At 41.7% G+C, this 24,993-nt stretch overlaps 1 protein-coding gene and 1 long non-coding RNA gene across 2 annotated transcripts; one reads left to right on the top strand and one right to left on the bottom strand.

Moving 5' to 3' along the window:
• Positions 1-1,044: 1,044 nt before the first annotated feature.
• Positions 1,045-23,542, top strand: LOC127535326 (uncharacterized). The gene is made up of 3 exons (XM_051952988.1): positions 1,045-1,087; positions 1,654-1,766; positions 19,338-23,542. The coding sequence occupies exons 2-3, from the start codon at positions 1,667-1,669 to the stop codon at positions 23,039-23,041; spliced, it is 3,804 nt and encodes a 1,267-aa protein (XP_051808948.1). The 5' UTR covers positions 1,045-1,087; positions 1,654-1,666; the 3' UTR covers positions 23,042-23,542.
• On the bottom strand, positions 4,664-8,900 carry LOC127535376 (uncharacterized). Its single transcript, XR_007944212.1, has 2 exons — positions 8,792-8,900; positions 4,664-5,157 (listed from the first exon to the last, which is right to left on the bottom strand). It is a non-coding gene; the product is annotated as an uncharacterized LOC127535376 (long non-coding RNA).
• Positions 23,543-24,993: the final 1,451 nt, after the last annotated feature.

Genomic DNA, 24,993 nt, shown 5'->3' with positions numbered 1-24,993 from the left:
AAATCACATTCAAACTAATATTTACTGGATGCTAACTCTCTTGTCTGGTCAACACACACAAAAGGAAACCTCACCGAGCTCTGGAGAGCATTAAATCTAACGTTAAAGTTTCACATAAAATTTATCAAAACCGGCACCAACAAGAAAATAAACATTTATTTACTTAAGGTTTTATATTGTGCGTAAAGTGTAGGACAACCCTTGGTTTTAACTTGATTGATTGATTGATTGATTGATTGATTGATTGATTGATTGGTTACAACCTGTGAGCATTACAATGTTAAAGCACATGATTGTACAACAGTGGTTTGTGGTTTGGCCTAATAAAAAGGTCAGTTCTTACGGGGGCTAATAATATTGACCCTTGTAATTTTTCATTTTTCTGAAATATATTCTGTTATTGTGTGCAAAAACAATTAATTTATACTTTCTAAAGAAAACTAGCATGTTTAGAAAGTGCAATGTTGTAAATTCTCTGCTCTGTTAAAAATGCAACTGGGAAAATTTATTTAAAAAAAACGTAAAATGTCATAGGGGGGCTAATCATTTTGTCTTCAACTGTACATTGTCTTGTACCAGTGCATGTAGACTTTGGATCATGATTGTATGTTCTTTTTGTTGCATTGCATGCACTGCTGTATATCTTTGCTCTGTCGTATATGTACAGTGTACGCAAAATAACAGCCTTATTCCTGTTATCTTAGATATGAGAAAGTCTTAGTCAGCAGGCAAAAGTGAACAGGGAAACAAGTCCATTTAAGAAAAGTACGACTAATTCCCAGAAATCATCCTGTAAACCTGAAAGTGAAAGAAAATCTCTGCACACATGCTGGTAACAGTCATAAAAGTCTTTGCAGCGTTGTTCTGCCTGCTATGTGCCTGAGACATCATGGACTTTTTTCTGAACATTAGCAAATCTAATGTGAGTTGTGCAGTGGGTTATGTCATTTCTGGGAAATCAGTCCATTTCTTCTTAGTTCTGCCTCCCATCAGTGAATAAACATCAGGAGGTGGGTCTCTCTCTCTCTCAGAGGATATAAAATCTGAAACTGCAGCACTCCTTCAGATGTCGACACATATCTCTGCTGTAAGTACATTTATGTTCTTTGTGTTGTGTTGCATGTACTGTTGTGTATCTTTGCTGTTTAATCTGAGCTCTGGGGTTCATCCAAAGATTCTGTAACTGGAATAAATACTGAAAACAGCAAGGCAATAATAAACACTTTAACTTAGAGGTGGAACATCTCTGGTAACGTTTTATCTGATTCTAATTCTTTGTGAACAGAAGTAATTCTCCTTTTAAAACTAGTAGAAAGCAAAGAGCAGCTCTACTCTACATGTTGGCTCTTAATCCACTTCACTGCTGCCTTTTGATCACTGAGCTGAAATTAAAACCTGACAGTTAAAGTGGTTTTGATCAGAGTCAATGTCTGACAGTAAAAAGAAATGTGTGTGAGAGCACTAAGGGTATTTTAAAAGGTAGTCATGTAACTTAACTGCATCAACCTGGAGACATCTTAAGGGCTTCCTTCTGTATGAAACGTGTAATTTACACCCCCCAGGTTTACATTTTTTTTAGGGCTTTTTTGTTTGTTTTAAGTAAAAGCAGAGGAACTCAAACTGCTGCTAAACCAAACTGTCTGTGTTATTTAGTCTCGGCCAAAAGATGGAGCCTCAAACCGGCAGGACGATGGAGGTCGCAGCGCTCGGCCGACCGTTCAGTCTTGGGATGCTGTACGACTGTCGCCAGGACATGATCATTCCTGGTAAGGAAAATTATCAAGGAATTAAATGCAACTATAACTCACTGAACCCAAAATAAATTCCAGCATTTCAATTTAAGAACTCAGGTTGGGAACCTACAGGAAAAAGATTTTTTGGTCTTGGCTCCAGTAGCATGTTGACAGTAGCCGAATGAAAGACTGTCTAGATAAAATAAAAACCCACAGAGATACACCCATCAAGAACAAATGTTTTACATTCTGATTTAAATCAAAACGAGAGCACAATCTCACAAAACTACTACAGTATACGGTCCTGACTGTACTAAGCAAAGTAACCTAAGTAACCTAAGATGGCTTGTGTTCTGTTTAGTGCTGTAGAAAGGAAACTGGACTGAAAACTGTAATTATATAATACAGAAGTCATATAAACTGGGAAGATTTCTATTCCAGCACCCAGTCCCAGCACTCAGTTCAATTCTTTCTCACAGTACAGTCATCCTAGCCTAGCTGCGCTAGACAACCCACGGCAATGAATTTAATTCTCTGCCAGGGTGGGTCTAGTTACCCTCCATAAGGCTCGAGGCTGGATTCTCCTAAAACTGGCCGGACCAATCACCATGAAGTGTAGAGTCAGAAGGCGGGCGTAACGAAGTGACGACAGAGGCGTGACGATTCTGACAGAAACAACCGGCGCACAATAAACAGTTATCTTTGGCTTTGGCCACAGCCCTTAAAGATTTGAAGCTAAAATTCAACTTGAAAGATAAACAAAGGACGGCACTGAAGTGTTTCATTGAGAAGAAAGACGTATTTGGACTTATGCCGACGGGATATGGCAAATCCTTAATATACCAGTTGGCTCCACTGGTTGGGAAGCTAATGGGACTTAGCCACAATCCGCCGGTGCTCTAGGAACTACGTCAGCCTATTCATTGCGCTGATTGGTTGTATACCTACCCAATTGCTGCAGAGGGATTTGATAGACAACCTTTTAGCCAGCCTCCCTCCCTGTCGAGCTTCCCTAGACCCTTGTGCCGTCAGAAACATGGGTGTAGCATGGCTAGGCTACATTCATCCAGCAGCTCACTGACCTTTGTTCTGATCAAACCCTATCCTATAGTCTCTATGAGGCTTTCTAGCTCAAAGCTGAACATGATTTTGTACAGTACATCACAGTTTACATTTTAGATTTATAGAGGTTTTTATATTTGCTACATCTTATAGATGTTAGGTTGACCTACCCTTTAGGTTTTCAATGCTGACAAAGCACATTAAAAGTTTCTGTCATGTTTGTCTTTCATTCATATATATATATAAATAAATATATACATGGATGTGTGTGTTTTCTGTAGTAAACTGTATTATTTTCTGTTTTCTTATGTATTTCTGATTATTTAAGTTCCCAGTTCTGAGAGCATTTTAATGCTTTTTGTTGGCATTTGAACTGAACTATAGTTTGCTGTTACAAACTACATTTTTATTTATCTACTTAAATTTTCTTTTAGCACTGTAGCTGTCTACACAGTTGCTTTTCAGAATAAATAGTGCACATATTGTTAAAAGGTGAATTAATGTCCTTTTCCATGTTTTTAATGATTTGTTGTTCTAGTGTTCTAGTCTGATGGAGTACCTAACAGGACCTACTGATCTTTTTTGGTATTACTACAATCTGTAGTCTGAGTTTGCGAAAGTAGATATCTTAATTTGTTATTGGTGAGCTAGAATGTACCCCGACCTCCACCCAAAACCCAAAACATTTAAGCTTAAGATTATTTTTCACTTTAAGCCATGCAAGGCTGCAGTCACACGTTTGTTGTGCCTGAAGAACAATGTGCCTGTGGTTTGGAATTGTTTCCAAGCTCACATACAGTATATCCACTGATCTATAAATAAACCCTGGATGTTGTACTGGGCAGCTGAAGCTGAGGTAACCGGATATACTAAAGCGGACATCCTGCGAGCCCCAAAAAAAAGCCCTGCTGTGGTCCCCCACTGGTCAAAACAAAGCAATCCCATGCACTTGTACGTGTTATTCTTTTTCGGTATTTTTATTATTATACAACGTTTCTTACCATTTATTATGCCGTCTTGTGCAGCAATTAACTGTACTTACAGAAAAGGGACAGGAAAGGGGAAAACCTTTCATAAGTAAGTTGAATTTATCGTTTATTTTATGTCATTTAATATGTCAGTGAAAAGTTCTGTACAAGATACATTTCCTAAGCATGGCAGAACAGAGCCCCGTATTATAACCTGTTACTGACAATAATTAATCATTATATTTTTATTTATTTTTAAATATGCTTCTTAATAAATATTTAGACATATATACCTATAATTGTACACTGACAGTCGTTAAAAACTTTAAGACTATATTTTTCAACATAATTTTTATTTTGAAGCCCCAAACTGGATTTTCTTCATATGAATCATTTGTTTAGCATATTGGCATACAGAAACAAAAATCTAAAGTTTCAAGAATGATTTCAAAATAAAGAATTTCACAAAAGAAAACAGCACCTTCCAAACACAAAGTCACAACAGTCAGTACCGAGTATGGCCTCCATCTGCTTGGATGCAGGCAGCAATCCGTTGGCGCATGCTTTGGACCAGGCTTCTGATTGTGGGTTGGGAACAGCCCATACGCCTGGATACATCACTGTAGCTCAAAGCGGCCTCCACCATACCCAGTGCCCGGAGACGTTGTTCATGTGATAGACGCGGCATGATGCTGTTCACTGGACTAACAATGGTGGCCTTTTTTGGGCCTTTATATAGGCCTTCAAACCCATTCTCACATTGTGCAGATACTCACTGAGTATTGTGTAGCAAGTACGAGTTGTATTGCTAAAGTTATGAATATGGACTAGTTCAGAAGATGTAAGAATTCGTCTCTAGGGAGGTGCGTGCATCAGTATAATAAAAAACAGACAATTGAATAGATTTTAAAGTAGCTCGTGTATTGTTATTTACAGTGAGTTGAAATGGGACATATTTACAATCTGCAGAGATTTAAGAATATTCTCAAGCTTGAGTAGTTCACACACAAAAAAGTATTTTTCCCTTTTTGTTACAGTTCACAAAAACATTGGTCAAAACACAATAGAAACACCATCAACCAACCAGAGTATAATACTCTTTTTCTCCTCCACAATTTTCCACTTGTTGGTGGAAATGTTTACTGTCCGCAATAAGGTTGAAAGAGTTTTGTATTGTTGTCCATAGAAAAACGCATGGGTTGGGATATGAGAGACAAAGTCCATAGCGCAAAGCAGTTCATATACGAACAGCGGGGGACAGAGAGAACAGGGGAGGACTGGCTGCAACAGCCCCTACCAGACCGCAGGACTGAGTTGAGATGGTGACTTTAGTTCAGGCTCCTTTTTGGGTCAGCTCGCCTCGTGTGGTTCTGTGCCAACCAGGCACACCTGGCCTATTTGGAAAACAGGGCCGACTATTCATTCTTAAGTTCACTCAATTCTATTAACACTAGCTAGTTATTTCATTTCAGTGCATACACATTCAAATAACAGTTCAAAACACTCAAAAACTAATTCTAAATCAGTCCATTTACTGTAGCTCATTGCTTAAAGTGCTTCTAGGTCAGTGGTTCCCAACCTTTTTCCTCAGAGCCCCCCCTACTTACATCCAAGTAAGCCGGAGCCCCCCCTGGAATCGCATGTGGAAAAAATGTTTTCAGAAATTAACTTGAACTTTAATATCTGCATGAGAAATTTTCACACGGAAAATGTACCACTTTTAGTAAAAGTAAACTTTTTTCCTTAAAACTCCAAATGAATCTCTGAAGACAAAAGTACAACAAAAGAAAATAAAAACAATAACTGGCTAAATAAATTTGTTATCAATAACCAGTTCTCTTTTCATTCAGAAACAGAATTATGCCATTTAAACACATCCACGTTTACTTGAAAATAAGAACAATAATAATAATAATATAATCTGTTTAAAACTTGTTTGCACCAGAGTAGAACTTTTAATAAGTGGCTCAAAAGGCAATGAGACACACTCACAAAATGTATTCTTTGTAAGAAATGTGTTTAAAAAAAAAAAAAAAAACGGTGCCCTTTTTTTGACGTAGTCATCTTGTTCATAATCTAATGACCTCCTTGGGTTTGCATATCTCTGACGAGAGGAGGAATGTCAGGTGTTACGTTTGTGACTGCAAGCCGGAAATCCTGGTGGGCATCGAGCCTGTTATGGGCTTTTGTTTTTATTGTAACAAGTGCACTGAAGGCCGTCTCAGACAGGTACACACGTGGACAAAATTGTTGGTACCCCTCAGTTAAAGAAGGAAAAACCCACAATTCTCACTGAAATCACTTGAAACTCACAAAAGTAACAATAAATAAAAATTTATTGAAAATTAAATAATCAAAATCAGCCATCACTTTTGAATTGTTGATTAACATAATTATTTTAAAAAACAAACTAATGAAATAGGGCTGGACAAAAATGATGGTACCCATAACTTAATATTTTGTTGCACAACCTTTTGAAGCAATCACTGCAATTAAACGATTTCTGTATTTGTCAATGAGCGTTCTGCAGCTGTCAACAGGTATTTTGGCCCACTCCTCATGAGCAAACAGCTCCAGTTGTCTCAGGTTTGATGGGTGTCTTCTCCAAATGGCATGTTTCAGCTCCTTCCACATATGTTCAATGGGATTCAGATCTGGGCTCATAGAAGGCCACTTTAGAATAGTCCAACGCTTTTCTCTCAGCCATTCTTGGGTGTTTTTGGCTGTGTGTTTTGGATGGTTGTCCTGTTGGAAGACCCATGACCTGCGACTAAGACCAAGCTTTCTGACACTAGGCAGCACATTTCTCTCCAGAATGCCTTGATAGTCTTCAGATTTCATCGTACCTTGCACACTTTCAAGACACCCTGTGCCAGATGCAGCAAAGCAGCCCCAAAACATTACTGAGCCTCCTCCATGTTTCACCGCAGGGACAGTGTTCTTTTCTTCGTATGCTTGGTTTTTGAGTCTATGAACATAGAGTTGATGTGCCTTACCAAAAAGCTCCAGTTTGGTCTCATCTGTCCAAAGGACATTCTCCCAGAAGCTTTGTGGCTTGTCAACATGCATTTTTGCAAATTCCGGTCTCGCTTTTTTATGAGTTTTTTTCAGCAGTGGTGTCCTCCTTGGTCGTCTCCCATGAAGTCCACTTTGGCTCAAACAACGACGAATGGTGCGATCTGACACTGATGTACCTTGGCCTTGGAGTTCACCTTTAATTTCTTTGGAGGTTGCTCTGGGCTCTTTGGATACAATTCCAACGATCCGTCTCTTCAATTTGTCATCAATTTTCCTCTTGCGGCCACGTCCAGGGAGGTTGGCTACTGTCCCGTGGGTCTTGAACTTCTGAATAATATGAGCCACTGTTGTCACAGGAACTTCAAGCTGTTTAGAGATGGTCTTATAGCCTTTACCTTTAAGATGTTTGTCTATAATTTTTTTTCGGATGTCCTGGGACAATTCTCTCCTTCGCTTTCTGTTGTCCATGTTCAGTGTGGTACACACCTTTTCACCAAACAGCAGGGTGACTACTTGTCTCCCTTTAAATAGGCAGACTGACTGATTATGAGTTTGGAAACACCTGTGATGTCAATTAAATGACACACCTGAGTTAATCATGTCACTCTGGTCAAATAGTTTTCAATCTTTTATAGAGGTACCATCATTTTTGTCCAGGCCTGTTTCATTAGTTTGTTTTTTTAAATAATTATGTTAATCAACAATTCAAAAGTAATGGCTGTTTTTGATTATTTAATTTTCAATAAATTTTTATTTATTGTTACTTTTGTGAGTTTCAAGTGATTTCAGTGAGAATTGTGGGTTTTTCCTTCTTTAACTGAGGGGTACCAACAATTTTGTCCACGTGTGTATGTGGTGCTGAACGGAAGAATAACCCTCCGTATTGCATGCATGGCCAGCTTCAGTGCAACAGCGTGTCCTTTCACTATCCAAAACTTTTTGTATCCGTTCTCCTGAAAATATTTCCTTGACACCGTATCATCTTGGAGGTCGGCAAGCTCATCTTCACAACCGATGTATTCCACGTCCTGAAGGCTGGAGGTGTAGGGATCGACCACCCACGCTTCCTTTGATAAGTACTCATCAACATCAGCAAAGTGGGACTTAATTTCTTCCTGCAGCAGGTTCATGTGCCGCGTAAACTCCGCGCGTAAAGACGCACACACAGTGCCCCCAGACTGTTTCATCAGCAGCGGAAACTGTTGCAAGGCTCCTTTTGACATTTTTCCTGATCTGTACTCCAGTTTACGCACAAAAGCACCCAGTGCGTCTTTACAATGCACAATGTTTGATTCCGGTCCCTGCATCCGCTTGTTTGTCTCGTTGTACAGAGTAAATGTGTCCGCCAGATATGCTGTTTTGATGCAAAACGCATCAGTAAGTTGCTCGCGCAGCTGTGGGTTGTGATCTTGCACAAACTCCTTTATTTTTTCTTGCAGCTCTATAAAACACACAAGCACTTTTCCACGGGACAGCCAGCGCACCTCTGTGTGCAGTAATAGCGTCTGGTGCGCTTCATCCTCGCACAGCTGGGCAAAAAGTCTCTTGTTTGTGGGGCGAGCCTTTATAAAGTTTACAACTTTAATTACAGTTGTTAATGTGTTATTTAGGTCCTCGGAAAGTTTTTTGCTGGCTAATGCTTGGCGATGCAGCATGCAGTGAAAAATGACGCACCGCGGCGCTTTTTCCTTCAGCCGGCTATGATGCCATAGTGTTCTCATCATTATTTTTATGTCTATAAGCAAATCTAATTTTGACACCCTCAAAGAAGTCAAAGCCTTGCAATCCCCCTGAGCTCTCTGGCGCCCCCCCTGGGGGGGCGCGGACCCCAGGTTGGGAATCTAGGTTCTAGGTTACAGTGTTGAAACCAAAAAGGGATCAGTAAAAACATTGCCGATGCGGCTTATAAACAACCCAAGGCCTACTAGCATTAGCATCACAGATCTGCACTAAGTTAAATGAGTGCGGCTAATGCTAATAGCATAACTGATAACAGGACAACAGACTCACCAATTTCCACAATGAATGTCACCCAGCAAGTACCCAGCGTCCTATCCGCGGTGGTGTCCGACCTCTATAAGTTGTACATTCAATTAGAAACACACACACGATTTAAAATAAGCATGCTTAGTGGAATTAGCAAGACAAACCTGTTGCAGCCGTTCGTGTTGCCTTCCTCCCGAGTCTGTAGTAAGCAGCGCGGCAGTAGCTTGTATTCACCTTATTCCGGAAGTGAGGCAGGGCGGCGCCATTTTTGAGATCGACTTCCGGTTGACCGTCTTCGCACTACAACAACATCGAGTCCTCTCGCTACTGTAGCTACTTTTAACTGTTCTTTTAAGCGATTTTAACATGTTTGGCATCAATTGCGCTGTCTGTGGGTGCCACAACAACTGGGGAACGATGAAGCTTTCTCTCTCTCAGAATTGTTTAGAGCACGGAAAGGTTAGATCTGAATTCTGCGGACCAGCTCATGGCTATGTAAACACACAGCTTGCATCGGTCACTGTCAGCGCAGCTACAGCGATTCTACCAAAGTTCAGTTTCCACTAAAGACCTAGCTATGCCATCAGTGAGGTAAAAAGATACTCTCTGCTATTTTGAAACGTTGTTATGACTGCGGTTTGGTCAGAATCAGTTTTTTGTTGCTCCAGGGAATTAGCATTAGCTTGTGACAGGGCTAATAATACAGTAAACCGCAGTAGCTGTTTCAGAAATGACAATAACAACCTACGTTTGCACAACCACATCGTATATACATGAATCAAATAAAGTTTTATTCAGATCAACATACCTTCCATAATATCGCAGCAGTGTGACTGCAGGACCGTCCCAACCCAGCGATACAGGAGCTTCATCAGCTGTCACCAACACCCACACCATGTGTGAGGAGGTACTAGCCTGACTCAGGCTGACATTAGCTTTAAGAAACGTATATTCCCGTTCTTGATGTAACAGAACAGCGCCGACTTTACCACTGTGCAAATATTGATAGGCTTCAGTGCTCTTATAATTCCTCATAGCCGAGCGATCAACGCCAAGAGACAACACGAAATAGTTAAAAATATCACCATACATGACTTGCGGCCACTTTTTCATGTCATCCTCCCACTCTGTAATAAGTCGCGGATGAGGCAGACTTGATCCATTTCTGTTTTTTAAAGAGGTTTTCGTTTCTTCCCACATCACTTTCTCAGTTGTAAACACCGCCATGACCGAGTTACCGGAAGTGCTACTCAAAACAGGAAGTCCCGCCCATTGGAAAATTGGCTGAATAAGGTGAATAGGGAGGTGCAAGGCTCGTGATTGGCCGAATCAGGCTTGCTTGTGCGTGTGTGCCTAAGTCACGTGAAAGGTGTGTTCACGGACCTACTCAGGAATGGACACTTTTATTTTAATTTATCAATAAAATGATTTACTTAAATAAGACGCTACATTTTTATGGGGGTTACAATTGCTTGGTGTGTATTTGGTTCACTTTTGCAAAGTGACCAACCCATGTGCAATGAATCATGACAAAATGACAGCTCATCATTATCTCAACTACCAGGACACTAGATCATCAGTAAATCCACAATGAATAATTACAACCCCCCTACAAGTAGAATTCTGCGTACATTTCTACCTCAAAGAAATGACAGTCCAAAGAATAAGTTATATTCTGATATAAAGCCAATTATTATGAAGTAAAAAGTTCTTCTTATAATATATATATATATATATATATATATATATATATATATATATATATATATATATATAAGACAGATAAGGGTTTTGTGATAAATCCATGTACTTGTATATATATGCAGCTGTGTAAAGTCCCTTTGTTTAATATTGTAATATGGTATATATTACATTATTTAATAATTAAATAAAAATGTTGTTAGAATAAATGACAGTATTAAAATAAATCCAGTTTATAATATGCCTTCAAGACATCTACATAATATATATTATATACAAGGGGCGTTCAATAAGTAATGCCCCTGACCCACTTCCAGTTGTCCGATCTAGCTGAAATTTTGCATGTGCAATGATTTATATCTCTATGGGTTATGTGACAAATTACAGCTGTGAACTAATTGTGATTTCTGATTTATACATCTTTGAACTGAGTCAGGTGTGAATTTGAGCCTGTCGAGTTTTGTGCAGTTATCCGGTTTTTGTATTTGAAAGGACGCACACCACAGAAGACTTTTGATGAAATGAAAGAAACTTTTGGTGATGATGCCCCATCATATGACCTTGTAAAACACTGGCATCATGAATCCATGCATGGCTGGAACTCTGTAGAAACAGCTCCCAGACCTGGTCGCCCTCCTTCTGGGGAGTTACATGGTTAGGTAAGAAATTGTGTTCACACTTGTAATCAGATGTGATGTGAGTGTAAATTATCTAACGTTAATATTTTATGTAATCCTATAAGACAAGTAACATTGGACAGGGAGGAGCAATGGACAAAGTGAAGGAGAGCAGAGTACAGCAGGGGGAGAGCCGAGTGAAGGACCAGGAGAGAGAGATGACAGTAGAGGAGAAAAATCTAAAGGGAAGCATAAGCTATGAGGCTGTGAATTTCCGTACAACAGAGCCTGAGAGCTCTTCTAAAACAAAATCCAGAAAAATGAATTGTTCTGAGCCTCGGTGCAAACTTTGCCACTGATTCTATAGCCCCATCAAGAAATTATTATTTGTTTATATTTTTATTGACTGAATTTTTTTGTTTTATTTATTTTATTCTATTTTCACATCCAGCCTTTAAAAAGCCATTTTCAACTGGCCACTCAATAAACAGGTTGTAAAAGTAAATCTGCAGTCAGGTGTCAGTAGCTTACACTGCCATGGCTCCCCAGAGAGCCTGCCCCCACTGCTGAAAAAAATCCTCAAGGAAAACTTTTAGAAGGTTGATAGTTTTATTGTGTAGCTGTCCGTAATCAATAATCAGCTGCATTGATCAGTAAAATTAATACATTACACACTTTTAACAGTTTTCTACCAACCAGTGGCGTGCACAGACATTTTGAAGGGCAGGTGCAAAGTGGAAAAAAAGGGGCACCTTGTGCAGCGTGTAGTACCACTGGCTGCCTTAATATAACAGTGTGAGATTTGAAAAAAACAAAAAAAATAGCAGGAACGCATTTTCTGTAACGGCATTTAACCAACAATTAACAGTGAATAGTGCATAATCATGGTTTACACTCTGGGAACACAAGACCACTCACCTTTGGTCATTTACACACAGCAAGTAAAGGAAAAATGCAACATGCATTCAGTCCGAACATTTGCACGGGAGAAACTAGCCAACAAACTGTGCAGCTATAGAGGAAAACACGGCACTCGAGGTACGTTCAGGGACACTGCAGAAAAAACATTAACATTCAATTAACTCAGCAAAGGAGGAAATGCACATACACTATATTGCCAAAAGAATTCGCTCACCTGCCTTGACTCGCATATGAACATAAGTGATTCCTAATCCGTAGGGTTCAATATGACGTCGGTCCACCCTTTGCAGCTAGAACAGCTTCAACTCTTCTGGGAAGGCTGGCCACAAGGTTCAGGAGTGTGTTTATGGGAATTTTTCACCATTCTTCCAGAAGCACATTTGTGAGGTCACACACTAATGTTGGACCAGAAGGCCTGACTCTCAGTCTCCGCTCTAATTCATTCCAAAGGTGTTCTATCGGGTTGAGGTCAGGACTCTGTGCAGGCCAGTCAAGCTCATCCACACCAGACTCTGTCATCCATGTCTTTATGGACCTTGCTTTGTGCACTGGTGCACAGTCATGTTGGAAGAGGAAGGGGCCAGCTCCAAACTGTTCCTACAAATTTGGGAGCATGGAATTGTCCAAAATGTCTTGCTATGCTGAAGCATTCAGAGTTCCTTTAAGTGGAACTAAGGGGCCAAACCCAGCTCCTGAAAAACAACTCCACAGCATAATCCCCCCCCCCCCACACTTGGCACAATGCAGTCCAACGAGTATGGTTCTCCTGGCAACCACCAAACCCAGACTGGTCCATCAGAGTGCCAGATGGAGAAGCACCATTCATCACTCCAGAGAAGGCGTCTCCACTGCTCTAGAGTCCAGTGGCGGCGTGCTTTACACCACTGCATCCCACGCTTTGTGTTGCACTTCATGATGTATGGCTTGGATACAGCTGCTCAGCCATGGAAACCCATTCCATGAAGCTCTCTGCTGAAGCATTGTTCTTGAGCTAATCTGAAGGCCACATGAAGTTTGAAGGTCTGTAGCCATTGACTCTGCAGAAAGTTGGCCACCTCTTGGCACTATGCGCCGCTGACCCCGCTCCGTCAGTTTACGTGGCCGACCACTTGGTGGCTGAACTGCTGTCGTTCCCACCCACTTCCACTTTCTTATAATACAGCTGACAGTTGACTTTGGAATAATTAGGAGCGAGGAAATGTCACGACTGGATTTGTTGCACAGGTGGCATCCTATCAAATTTCCACGCTGGAATTCACTGAGCTCCTGAGAGCGACCCATTCTTTCACAAATGTTTGTAAAAGCCGTCTGCATGCCTAGGTGTTTGATTTTATACACCTGTGGCCATGGGAATGATTGGAACACCTGATTTTGATTATTTGTATGGGCGAGCCAATACCTTTCGCAATATAGTGTATATGACACAACCAGACAATATTCCAGTCGAAATATGAGGGCTTTCTAACATGGGCAGTTGGCTAATTTAGGCATGGTTGTTTAGCGCTGCATGAGACAGGCTACTTCACAACAGAGAAAAATAAATCCACTGTGTGGCAACTGAGGCATATGAAAAATAATTGATTCATTTACATGTTACCTGGTTGGTGGCTACAGTCAGGGTGGAGATGCCTGTGGGCTGTGCAGCTGCTGCCACGTGTGTGTCTGCTCCTTGTGTTCACGAACGAGATGGGGCAGGGCAAGTTGAGGCACGGCACGGGTCGTGTGTGTGTGTGTGCCTCTGTGTGTGCGTCTGTGTGTGTGTTTAATGTTTAAATTTTTTTTAAAAGTTCAGATGCGGAGGGCACCTGCTTGATACTGAGGGCAAAGGGCAGGAGCTCTAGCACCACCTGCTGTCTATCTGTGCATGCCACTGCTACCAACATTCCTGTCTTACCTAATTTCCAGCTGCAGCACTTTTTACTGTCATAAATTTTTATGTTCCTCATTGTTCTCCATGAAAACAACCTCAACACAATCGTTTCATTTTGTGCAGAAAATGAGTCAAATGATGCGTAAAACGCTCCTGTTTGTGTGGTCAAGTTTTAAGTAGAAAGTCTGAGTTAACAAAGAAAGCCTGACTATGTCAAACTGCCTTCATAGCTCAGTTCTGATCTGCTAAATGAAGCTGTAAACATGAGAAAAATAGAAGCGGTTAAAATAGAGATGTACCGTCAAATTTTTTTATATGGGTCTTGGTTGACAGGGTTCTCGCCAGCGCATTTCAGCGTAACGGCCCGTTACGCTATCAGGTTAAAATATTGTTATGAGAGTGTGTGGCTCCGTCATGAGAGAGGGAGAGAGCGCAGCATGTGTGAGTGTGAGAGAGGAGGAGAGCGAGATGTCCGAGCGACCCTGAATGCAGCACGAGCGAGAGAGACGGCAGTTCGGCAGTTTGGCCAAACCAAACATGCGAATCAAATGTATGACTTCCATACCGGATCGGTCGAGGCCCGGGTTAACAAGAACCGCCATCGGTGCCGTTGACCTACAGGGTGCCGGTGGAAAATGGACGACTGTTGGTCGAAGAAAGAGGGGAGGAAGGTGTGTTCGTAGGAAGAAAGAGAAGTGGAACACCAAGAGTCTAGGACTGAGAGTAGGGACTTTGAATGTTGGAACTATGACAGGAAAAGGTAGAGAGCTGGTTGACATGATGCAGAAGAGGAAGGTGGACATGCTGTGTGTCCAGGAGACCAGGTGGAAAGGTAGTAAAGCTAGAAGTTTAGGAGCAGGGTTCAAGTTGTTTTACCATGATGTAGATAGGAAGAGAAATGGAGTAGGAGTTATCTTGAAGGAGGAGTTTGTTAGGAATGTCCTGGAGGTAAAAAGAGTGTCAGATCGAGTGATGAGCCTGAAGCTAGAAACCGAAGGTGTGATGTTCAATGTTGTTAGTGGGTATGCTCCACAGGTAGGATGTGAGCTGGAGGAGAAGGAGAAATTCTGGTTGGACTTTGATGAAGTGATGCAGAACATCCCTAGAAGTGAGAGAGTTGCCATTGGTGCAGACTTCAATGGACATGTTGGTACAAGAAACAGAGATGATGATGAGGTCATGGGCAGGTTTGGTATCCAGGAGAGGAACGCCGAAGGACAGATGGTGGTTGACTTTGCAAAAAGGATGGAAATGGCTGTAGTGAATACTTTCTTCCAGAAGAGGCAAGGACATAGGGTGACCTATAAGAGTGGAGGTAGGAGCACACAGGTAGACTACATCTTGTGTAGACGGTGTAATCTGAAGGAGATCAGTGACTGCAAAGTAGTGGTGGGAGTGCAGCCAGACAGCATAGGATGGTGGTGTGTAGGATGACCCTGGTGGTGAAGAAGATGAAGAGGGCAAAGGCAGAGCAGAGGACCAAATGGTGGAAGCTGAAAAAGGAAGAGTGTTGTATGACTTTCAGGAAAGAATTGAGACAGGCTTTGGATGGTCAGGAGGTGCTTCCAGATGACTGGACAACTACAGCAAATGTGATCAGGGAGACAGGTCGGAGAGTACTTGGTGTGTCATCTGGAAGGAAAGGAGATAAGGAGACTTGGTGGTGGAATGAGGAGGTGCAGGAGTGGCTCCAGAGAAAGAGGTTAGCTAAGAAGAAGTGGGACACTGAGAGGACTGAAGAGAGTAGACAGGAGTACAGGGAGATGCAGCGTAAGGTGAAAGTAGAGGTGGCAAAGGCCAAACAAGGGGCTTACGATGACTTGTATGCTAGGTTGGACAGTAAGGACGGAGAGACTGATCTGTACAGGTTGGCAAGGCAGAGAGACAGAGATGGGAAGGACGTGCAGCAGCTTAGGGTGATAAAGGATAAGGATGGAAGTGTGTTGACAGGTGCCAATAGTGTGATGGGAAGATGGAAAGAGTACTTTGAAGAGTTGATGAATGAGGAAAATGAGAGAGAACAAAGAGTAGAAGAGGTGACTGTTGTGGACCAGGAAGTAGCAAAGATTAGTAAGGATGAAGTGAGGAGGGCATTGAAGAGGATGAAGAGTGGAAAGGCACTTGGTCCTGATGATATACCTGTGGAGGTATGGAAGTGTCTCGGAGAGGTAGCAGTAGAGTTTCTGACTGGGTTGTTTAACGGGATCTTAGATAGTGAGAAGATGCCCGCGGAATGGAGAAGTGTGCTGGTGCCCATCTTTAAGAACAAGGGAGATGTTCAGAGTTGTGGCAACTACAGAGTAATAAAGTTGATGAGCCACACGATGGGAAAGAGTAGTTGAAGCTAGGACAGAGGTGAACATCTGTGAGCAGCAGTATGGTTTCATGCCAAGAAAGAGTACAACAGATGCAATATTTGCTTTGAGGATGTTGATAGAGAAGTACAGAGAAGGTCAGAAGGAGCTGCATTGTGTCTTTGTAGATCTGGAGAAAGCTTATGACAGGCTGCCCAGAGAGGAACTGTGGCTTTGTATGAGGAAGTCTGGAGAGGCAGAGAAGTATGTTAGAGTGGTACAGGACATGTATGAGGACTGTAAGACAGTGGTGAGGTGTGCTGTAGGAGTAACAGAGGAGTTCAAGGTGGAGGTGGGACTACATCAGGGATCAGCTCTGAGCCCCTTCTTGTTTGCTATGGTGATGGACAGGATGACAGACGAGGTTAGACAGGAGTCTCCATGGACTATGATGTTTGTAGATGACATTGTGATCTGTAGTGAGAGCAGGGAACAGGTGGAGGAGAAGCTAGAGGCGTGGAGGTTTGCCCTGGAAAGGAGAGGAATGAAGGTTAGCTGCAGCAAGACGGAGTATCTGTGTGTGAATGAGAGGGACCCAAGTGGAAGAGTGAGGTTACAGGGAGAAGAGATCAAGAAGGTGGAGGATTTTAAGTACTTAGGGTCAACAGTCCAGAGCAATGGAGAGTGTGGAAAAGAGGTGAAGAAGCGTGTACAGGCAGGCTGGAACGACTGGAGAAAAGTGTCAGGTGTGATGTGTGATAGAAGAGTTTCAGCTAAAATGAAAGGAAAGGTTTACAAAACTGTGGTGAGACCAGCCATGTTGTTTGGTCTGGAGACAGTGTCCCTGAGGAAAAGACAGGAGGCAGAGCTGGAGTTAGCAGAACTGAAGATGCTGAGGTTCTCTTTGGGAGTGACCAGGATGGATAGGATCAGGAATGAGTCCATCAGAGGGACAGCACATGTTAGAGACTTTGGAGATAAAGTCAGAGAGGCCAGACTGAGATGGTTCAGACATGTCCAGAGGAGAGAGAGTGAATATATTGGTAGAAGGATGCTGAGTTTCCCACTGCCAGGCAGGAGGCCTAGAGGAAGACCAAAGAGGAGGTTTATGGATGTGGTTAAAGAGGACATGAAGGTAGTTGGTGTGGGAGAAGAGGATGCAGCAGACAGGGTTAGATGGAGGCAATTGATTCGCTGTGGCGACCCCTGAAGGGAAAAGCCGAAAGGAAAAGAAGAAGAAGAAGAAGTTTGTATAGGATGAAGTCTGGGTCCAGATCACAGTCCGCCATTTTGTGACCTGGGGTTTAGTACATATTGGAGTAAATGAAGCCTCGATTCAGAGAATTTTGACTCAAGGAATTTTAGTAATCAAATTACTCGAACAACTTGAGGAATCATTTCAGCTGTATTTACTGCTATACAAGGATGTAGCCAGAGTGAAAATGATTTTGAAAATAGTGACACTCAGATAGCAAAAGAGGAGAAAACTGCATGAACTAGGCGGCCAGTTAGAGATTTGTACTGTTATGGCTCCAGGGTCATTGTCGTCTCTCTGTTGCACTTCTCTCGCAGGTCTCTGGCTGGGCGGAGCCTGTAATTCTCTAACCTGGTACACCTGGCAAGTGTACCTGGCTATATAAGCCAGCCTGCTGAGCCAGAGCTCTCTCTCTGCTCCGTTCTCTTCCCTACTCTCACATCCAGCCACCCATGCTGTCCTTTGTTGTAGTTTGGTTTGTTTTACATTGACAACATGCACCCCACATTGACCCCTAACACCACACACCCTCACACACTACCGATGCTTACTACCCCACATCACTGTCATGTTTTCCTTAATAAAAAATCTTTTGTTGCAGTTAAATCATCTGTGCATTTCCTCTTCAGTTGCAGCCCAAGAGCAAGTCATAACAATATCTAAAGTCTACATCCCATGAGTCACACTATGGTGAAAATTCTTTGCAGTGTTTTAAGTTGAAAATTAAAAGTGACGCATTGAGGGGAAGTGAGAGTTTCATGAATTTGTTAAAAAGGGAAACAATATGAGACCTTAAAGGATGGTGGAAGAAGCTTTTATTACTCCACAAACGAATAGTGGAGTTATATGATGATCGGCATACATTTGTCTGTGAATCTGTCTGTGTGAAACATTACTCAAAAGCGAACTAACGGATTTGCATAAAATTTTCAGGGAAAGTCAGAAATGACACAAGGGCCAAGTGATTAGATTTTGCCAGTGATGCGGTTTATAATCTGGATCCACAGCTTTGTTCGGGATTTTCCATTAGGAGATACAGTTGCTGGCACAGCGTCGTTGAACCATGACGGGAACACTGTGTCAGTTACCTGCTGACGAACACATGATTGTGATCCTACAACAAAATGACCATGATTTTTCAGTTGGAAATCATACAAGGAATAATTGATTAAACTGTGGGTTGTTTCTGAGTTCCGCTACATATTTAGATCATGCAATGTAGCAAACCTCAGCCAGACACGTTAAGTTCAGCTGTCAGCCTTATTTGAACACAAATTCACCTTTCTGTCCTTCCCTCATTTCTTCACCATAAGAACTTGTCTCCATTCCAGCTGCTTCCAAGTTTAGACACATCCTTTGCTAGACAGCAACAGCGTGGAACCGTTTTCTTTCATCTTTATATGAATTTTCTGACTTTTCGGCAGCATCTTTGTCATGTCAGGAAACCTCTTTTGAAAGAAACACTTCCTGTACCGCTGGAATGGTTACAAAATAAAAGCCCAAAGCATTCAAAATACATCTTCAAAGTAAAAGCCTGTAGAGAATGGTTATTTTAACACTAACAAAACAAAGGCTTGCCAAAATTGATGAACTGATCAACAGACCTTTAAAAAGGTAATTTACATGCAAATAAATACATAACGTGCATATAAATAACACATGCCTGTGCTCAGCACAAGGTCATTTTTATTGAAGATTTTATCCGTCGGAAATGACACGTCAACTGAGCAGCTTTGGCAGAGTACTGCGCTCTCTGAGTGCTTTTCTTGTTTATTTTGTAATTTGATCATACTCTCAATAACATAACTTCTGTGATTGCTGTGTTGCTTTTTGTCTTGCATCTCTCTTCCACCATTTATCTTATTTGTTTCAAAGTAAAAGCTAATCTAACTTCTAATATTTTTTCTGGCAGGAATGACACTGTGGGACCGTGATGACTTGGAAAAAAACAAAAGAGAGCAACTAAAACCCAACAGTCAATTTGAGATAGTTGCATCTGAATCAATTGAGGATAAATCATCGGCGCTGAATGTCGAGGCCTCCCTGAAAGCAAGTTTTCTTGGTGGACTGGTCGAGGTAGAAGGATCAGCCAAATACCTACATGATGATAAGAAATCTAAAAATCAGGCCAGAGTAACACTGAAATACGAAACAACTACCAAGTTCCAGGAGCTGTCCATGAATCATCTTGGGAAAGGCAATGTGAAGCATCCAGATGTTTTTGAGCAATGCTTAGCAACACATGTGGTCACAGGAATCCTTTATGGGGCACAAGCCTTCTTTGTGTTTGACCGTGAGGTGTCTGAAAAAGAAAACCATCAAGACATTCAGGGCAACTTGAAAGTGATGATCAAGAAGATTCCCTGCTTTTCAATAGAGGGCGAAGGTTCCCTAAAAATGGAAGATAAGGACACAACAAATGTTGAGAAATTCTCCTGCAAATTCCATGGAGACTTTTCTCTTATGAAAAATCCAGTGTCCTATCAGGATGCAGTAGAAGTCTACCAAAGCCTGCCAACATTACTGGGAGCCAACGGAGAAAAGGCTGTACCAATGAAGGTCTGGTTGTTGCCACTGACTAGTTTAGATTCTTCTGCTGCCAAACTGGTCCGTCAGATAAGTATAAGATTAGTTCAAGAAGCACAAAGTGTCCTGGAGGACTTCAGTGAGCTGGAAATGAGGTCCAATGATGCTCTGAGATCCACCACTGCACAGCAGTTCCCACAGATTAGAAAAAAGATTAAAGGTTTTAAAGAGATGTGCTCTGAGTTCAAACTGGAATTTCAACGAACCTTAGCAAAGAAACTTCCATCAATCCGAGGAGGAGGAGAAGAAGAGGCTGAGCTGGCAGAGATCCTGAAGAAGAGACATTCTTCACCTTTCAACAGCAAAAACCTGAACGAGTGGATGGACTGTAAAGAGAGAGAAATCTTCATTCTAAAATCCTTCACCAAAATGATGAAAAACACAAAGATCATCTCATCTCAAGCTGGTCTAGATGAAGAACTTTTCAGTGCAAAGCATGCTGTGTGTTTTGTCTTCACCTCACTGAGAAGTGATGAACCATACCTCTCAGCTTTATCAAACTACTTAAAAGGAACGACCAAATCAGAACAAATTCAGGATCCACGCATTCACAATATAGAGAAAGAACAATGGTACCTTTCCAAAGAAACAGCAGATGAAATGAGGAAAAAAGCAAAACTCTTCAGTGATTTTGCAGAAGCCAACATGGAGAACAAGAACACAAAGTTCCTGACGGTGGGTTTAACAAATGAGACACAGAAAGGTTCAAGCATCTACCTTTATGAAGACGGTTTCTCTGTCAGTGAGAACTTTGAGCCGCCTTCAAAGCCTGAAACTGTGACAGCAGCAGACATAAACCACAACAGTGTGAATCTGAAGGTTTCTCCTCCCAGATTTGGAACAGAGAACATCACCTCCTACTTTGTGGAGTTCTGTGTCAGAGGAGAGGAGGAATGGAAGCAAAAGAAAGTGCTGAAAGCTGGAGAAGTCACAGTGAGCGATCTGAGTCCAAACACAGAGTACATGTTCAGATGCAGAGCAGTGACCTCAGCAGGCGTCGGGCCGGCCAATGTAGTCAGTGACTCCATTAAAACCTTACCCTGCAGCCCTCCTGGAGAACCTCATGTTGAAGCAAACTCATCTGAGATCTCAGTACGCTGGAAGAAACCTGCTGAGTTTGGACAGGATGTCCAGATATTGAGCTACATCTTGGACTTTGCGCAAACATACAATAAGGGGAAACAAGAAGATTTGCAGTGGAAACAAATAATGACAACCGCTGAAGAGGCGATCATTTCAGGGCTTCAGTCAGAGACAGGATATGCAGTCAGGGTCAGATGTGATTGTGGTGTTGATGGAAAAAGCAAAGAAAGCATCACTGTTAATGTCTCTACAACGAAGCGTGAATTTGCACGTCTGGCCGAATACCTCAAACACATAAGCAAGGAAACAAACTCAAACCAGCCCTTAATTTACAAGCTGCCTCTGGAAGAAGAAGATGTGGACATAGACGGCTGCAGGAAGTTTAACTTTGGCAAAGAAGGCATGAGGCAGAATCGTACGATAATGCTTCTTGGAGCGACTGGATCAGGAAAGTCGACTCTCATCAACGGAATGATCAACTACATTGTTGGAGTAGAGTGGAATGACCATTTCAGATTCAAGTTAATTGATGAGGATCAATCAAAATCACAAGCTCATAGTCAAACATCTGAAGTCACGGTGTACAAAATCAACCACCAGGACGGGTTTAAAACCCCCTTCTCTCTGACTGTTGTCGACACACCAGGGTTTGGAGATACCAGAGGAGTAGCAAGAGACAAAGAGATCACAGAACAAATCCGCAGGCTTTTCACCTCCATTAATGGAGTCAGTGAGCTTGATGCGGTGTGTTTTGTTACTCAGGCTTCTCTTGCACGACTAACAGCAACACAGAGATATGTGTTCGACTCGGTGCTCTCCATCTTTGGCAAAGACGTGGCAGAAAACATCCAGATGCTGGTGACTTTTGCTGACGGCAAGCAGCCACCGGTTCTTGAGGCAATAAACATCGCTGAGGTTCCATGTCCAAAAAATGACTTGGGACTTCCTGTTCACTTCAAGTTCAACAACTCAGCACTGTTTGCAGACAACCAAGGTCACGGGCTCGGTGGTGAGGACTCGGATGAGGAGGACAACTTTGATGAAATGTTTTGGAAGATGGGGATCAAAAGTATGGAGAAGTTCTTCACTGCTTTGGGGAAAATGAAAACCAAAAGCTTGCTCATGACCCAAGAGGTGTTGAAAGAACGAAAGCATCTTGAAACAGCCATCGAAGGTTTGCAGCCGCAAGTCAAAGCTGGACTGGCAAAACTGGAAGAAATTAAGACAACCCAACAAAAGATCAAGGACCACGAAACAGTCATGACTTCAAATGAAAACTTTGAGATTGAGGTGGACGTTACTAAACCAGTCCAAATACAGATCACAGAGAAAGGAGCGTACATTACCAACTGTCAGATATGTTCAACAACGTGCCACTACCCATGTGCGATAGCAAATGACAATGAGAAACGTGGCTGTGCATCAATGGATGGGGCAGGGATGTGCACTGTCTGTCCTGGAAAATGTATTTGGCGTGTTCACTTCAACCAGACATACAGGTGGGAGTATGTTAAAGTCAAAGAGAAGCAGACACTGAAAGAGTTAAAGCACAAGTATGAAAAAGCTTCGCAAGAAAAGATGACAATACAGGAACTGATTCAGAGACAAGAGGAGGAGATTGGTCATCTTCAAGATGTGATGGTGGGCCTCATGGATCGGTCAGCTCAAAGTATTACTCGTCTGCAGGAGATCTCCCTGAGGCCAAACCCCCTGACCACTCCAGAGTACATCGACATGATGATCCAAGGAGAAGAATCAGAGGCCAAAGAGGGCTACCAGGCTCGGATTCAGTCTCTGGAGGCAGTGAAGGAAAGAGCAACACTCATCTCCAAAGTAGCCAAACGAGACAGACTTACAAAAACAGAGGAGGAACTTTCAGAGGAAACACAGGAGAGGAAGGAAAAGAAAGGCTTGGTCAAGAAAATAGCAAATTTCTTTGGATATTAAGGATAAGCATCACAAGGTGTGCAGGTCTACAGACATCTTCGGATCTTTACAGACGTCTGTAACCAAGTATGGTCTCTATATCTCCCTCTGTTCTTTTCATTAATAAAACTTCTCCAGTATTTAGAATATGTTTTTGATACTTCTGATGACTAATTTCATGCTCAATGATCTTGATTAATGACATTTTGTTTTGAGTTTGGCTTTATAGCATTTAAAGAAATCTTTGTAGCATAAATTTTGATGTGTCGGCAGTTAATGTTTCATGATTAAAAACAGAAGGTTGTTATCAACTGTACAAGTTAAAGCTGAAGTTTTTCACACAGTTGATTTTATTTTTGGTTGTTGAGACCCAACATGATTATGTTTTTGGTGAGCTGATTAGAAAGAAAAAAATCATTTGATAATTGAGGTAGTGGTACCTGATGTGACAGAAAATATAGTTTTACTGTCTGTTAAATGTTATGTGACTGATATGGAATATTAAATGGATTCTCTTGGAAATGCATTGTTCTCTTTTTGTCTCAAGCTTTTCATTTCTTTCTTTAGAACGTCTTTAACCAAATGATGCAAATATAAACAGTGAAGCTTCAAAGGCACAAATCATACAGAGCGCAGAGCAGTCTATGAGAGAGTACAAAGTCTCTGAGGGAGGCAGCTATTTTATACCATTCTTCAGCATTGTTGTCTACGTGCATCCGTAGCAGATGTGGGGAAAACCCCAACAGTTAAAGGAACTTCAGCAAAGACAAAATCAGACACAAGCACTTTGAGAAGGTTTTCAAAGACTACAAGTATCAAAGGTTATAAGTTTCAAAAGGTTATGACTGCATATACTAAGTAGCACATACTGTATTGTTGCACATAATATGTAATGCTTTCATATAATTAGTAAGCATTAATGCTTGTAGATAATAAATTTTCCATTACACTGTATCGTGCATCAGTGGTGTATGGGGGTATTATTGTAGCAAAACTATTTGTCAATGCGAATTGAGAGTTGTCTGTTTTTCAATCCATGTGTCTGAAGTGAGATTTGTCAATGTGTAAAAGAATTTTCTGTGTGAACTGAGATTTGTCAATGCGAACCGGAATCTTCAAAAGTGAAAAAACTCTTTGTACGCATGGACAAATCTTATTACATGAACAAATTTTAATACAGATTGGCAGATTTTTTACACATTTCAAAACGTATTTACAGACGGAAAAATTTTCAGACGACTTTTGAGGATTCAAGCACCCCCCGCGACCCTAGTGAGGATAAAGCGGTGGATAGAGAATGGATGGATGGATGGATGCAGTGGTGGCTGGCCAATAGAGGGCGCTCAACCCCCCCCCCCCCCCCCGTGTTTCTGATTTTTCATTTTTAAAATAAATATTTTTTAAATAAACAATAATCAGTTATTTTTAGCACCATGCGTGTTTAAATTCGCAATTACATGTCATGTACAAAATATTAAATAGAATTTTCGGAGAAAATAGTTTCCTGCTCATCTCTGCTGAGCTGCTGGGGCGCTGAGAAATCGCCCCTCTAGTGCGACAGAGCAGCCAATTACCGACAAGAGATTCAACATAGCAACAGAAATTTATCCAATCAGCATCGTTGAATCTGATGCCCAGAGGGGCAAAATTGATTTCGCCCCAAGCCAAGTGAGCATGCGTGAGTGCGGTGGATAACTGTGACACTGTCACAGTCACAGTGACAAGAGGAAGGCTTGACTAGCTGGATCTAGTCATGCAAATGCTTTATATTGCTTCCCGTGTTTGCTCTATAAAATGATATGAAAGATATGAAACATTTATCCGAGAAAATAAAGAAACACGAGAGTAGGAGGGCACATATGGAGAACACCGTTAAGCTAACGATGCTAGGCAAGGCTAACATCGCGACGCAGCTAGATGAAGAGATGAAGAGTCACACACAGTTACACACTGAACTGTTCTGAAGTGGCCTC

The sequence above is a fragment of the Acanthochromis polyacanthus genome, chromosome 9 (genome assembly GCF_021347895.1).
Source record: "Acanthochromis polyacanthus isolate Apoly-LR-REF ecotype Palm Island chromosome 9, KAUST_Apoly_ChrSc, whole genome shotgun sequence".
Classification (NCBI taxonomy): Eukaryota; Metazoa; Chordata; class Actinopteri; family Pomacentridae; genus Acanthochromis; species Acanthochromis polyacanthus.
This window is presented reverse-complemented; position numbering and strand designations above follow the sequence as displayed.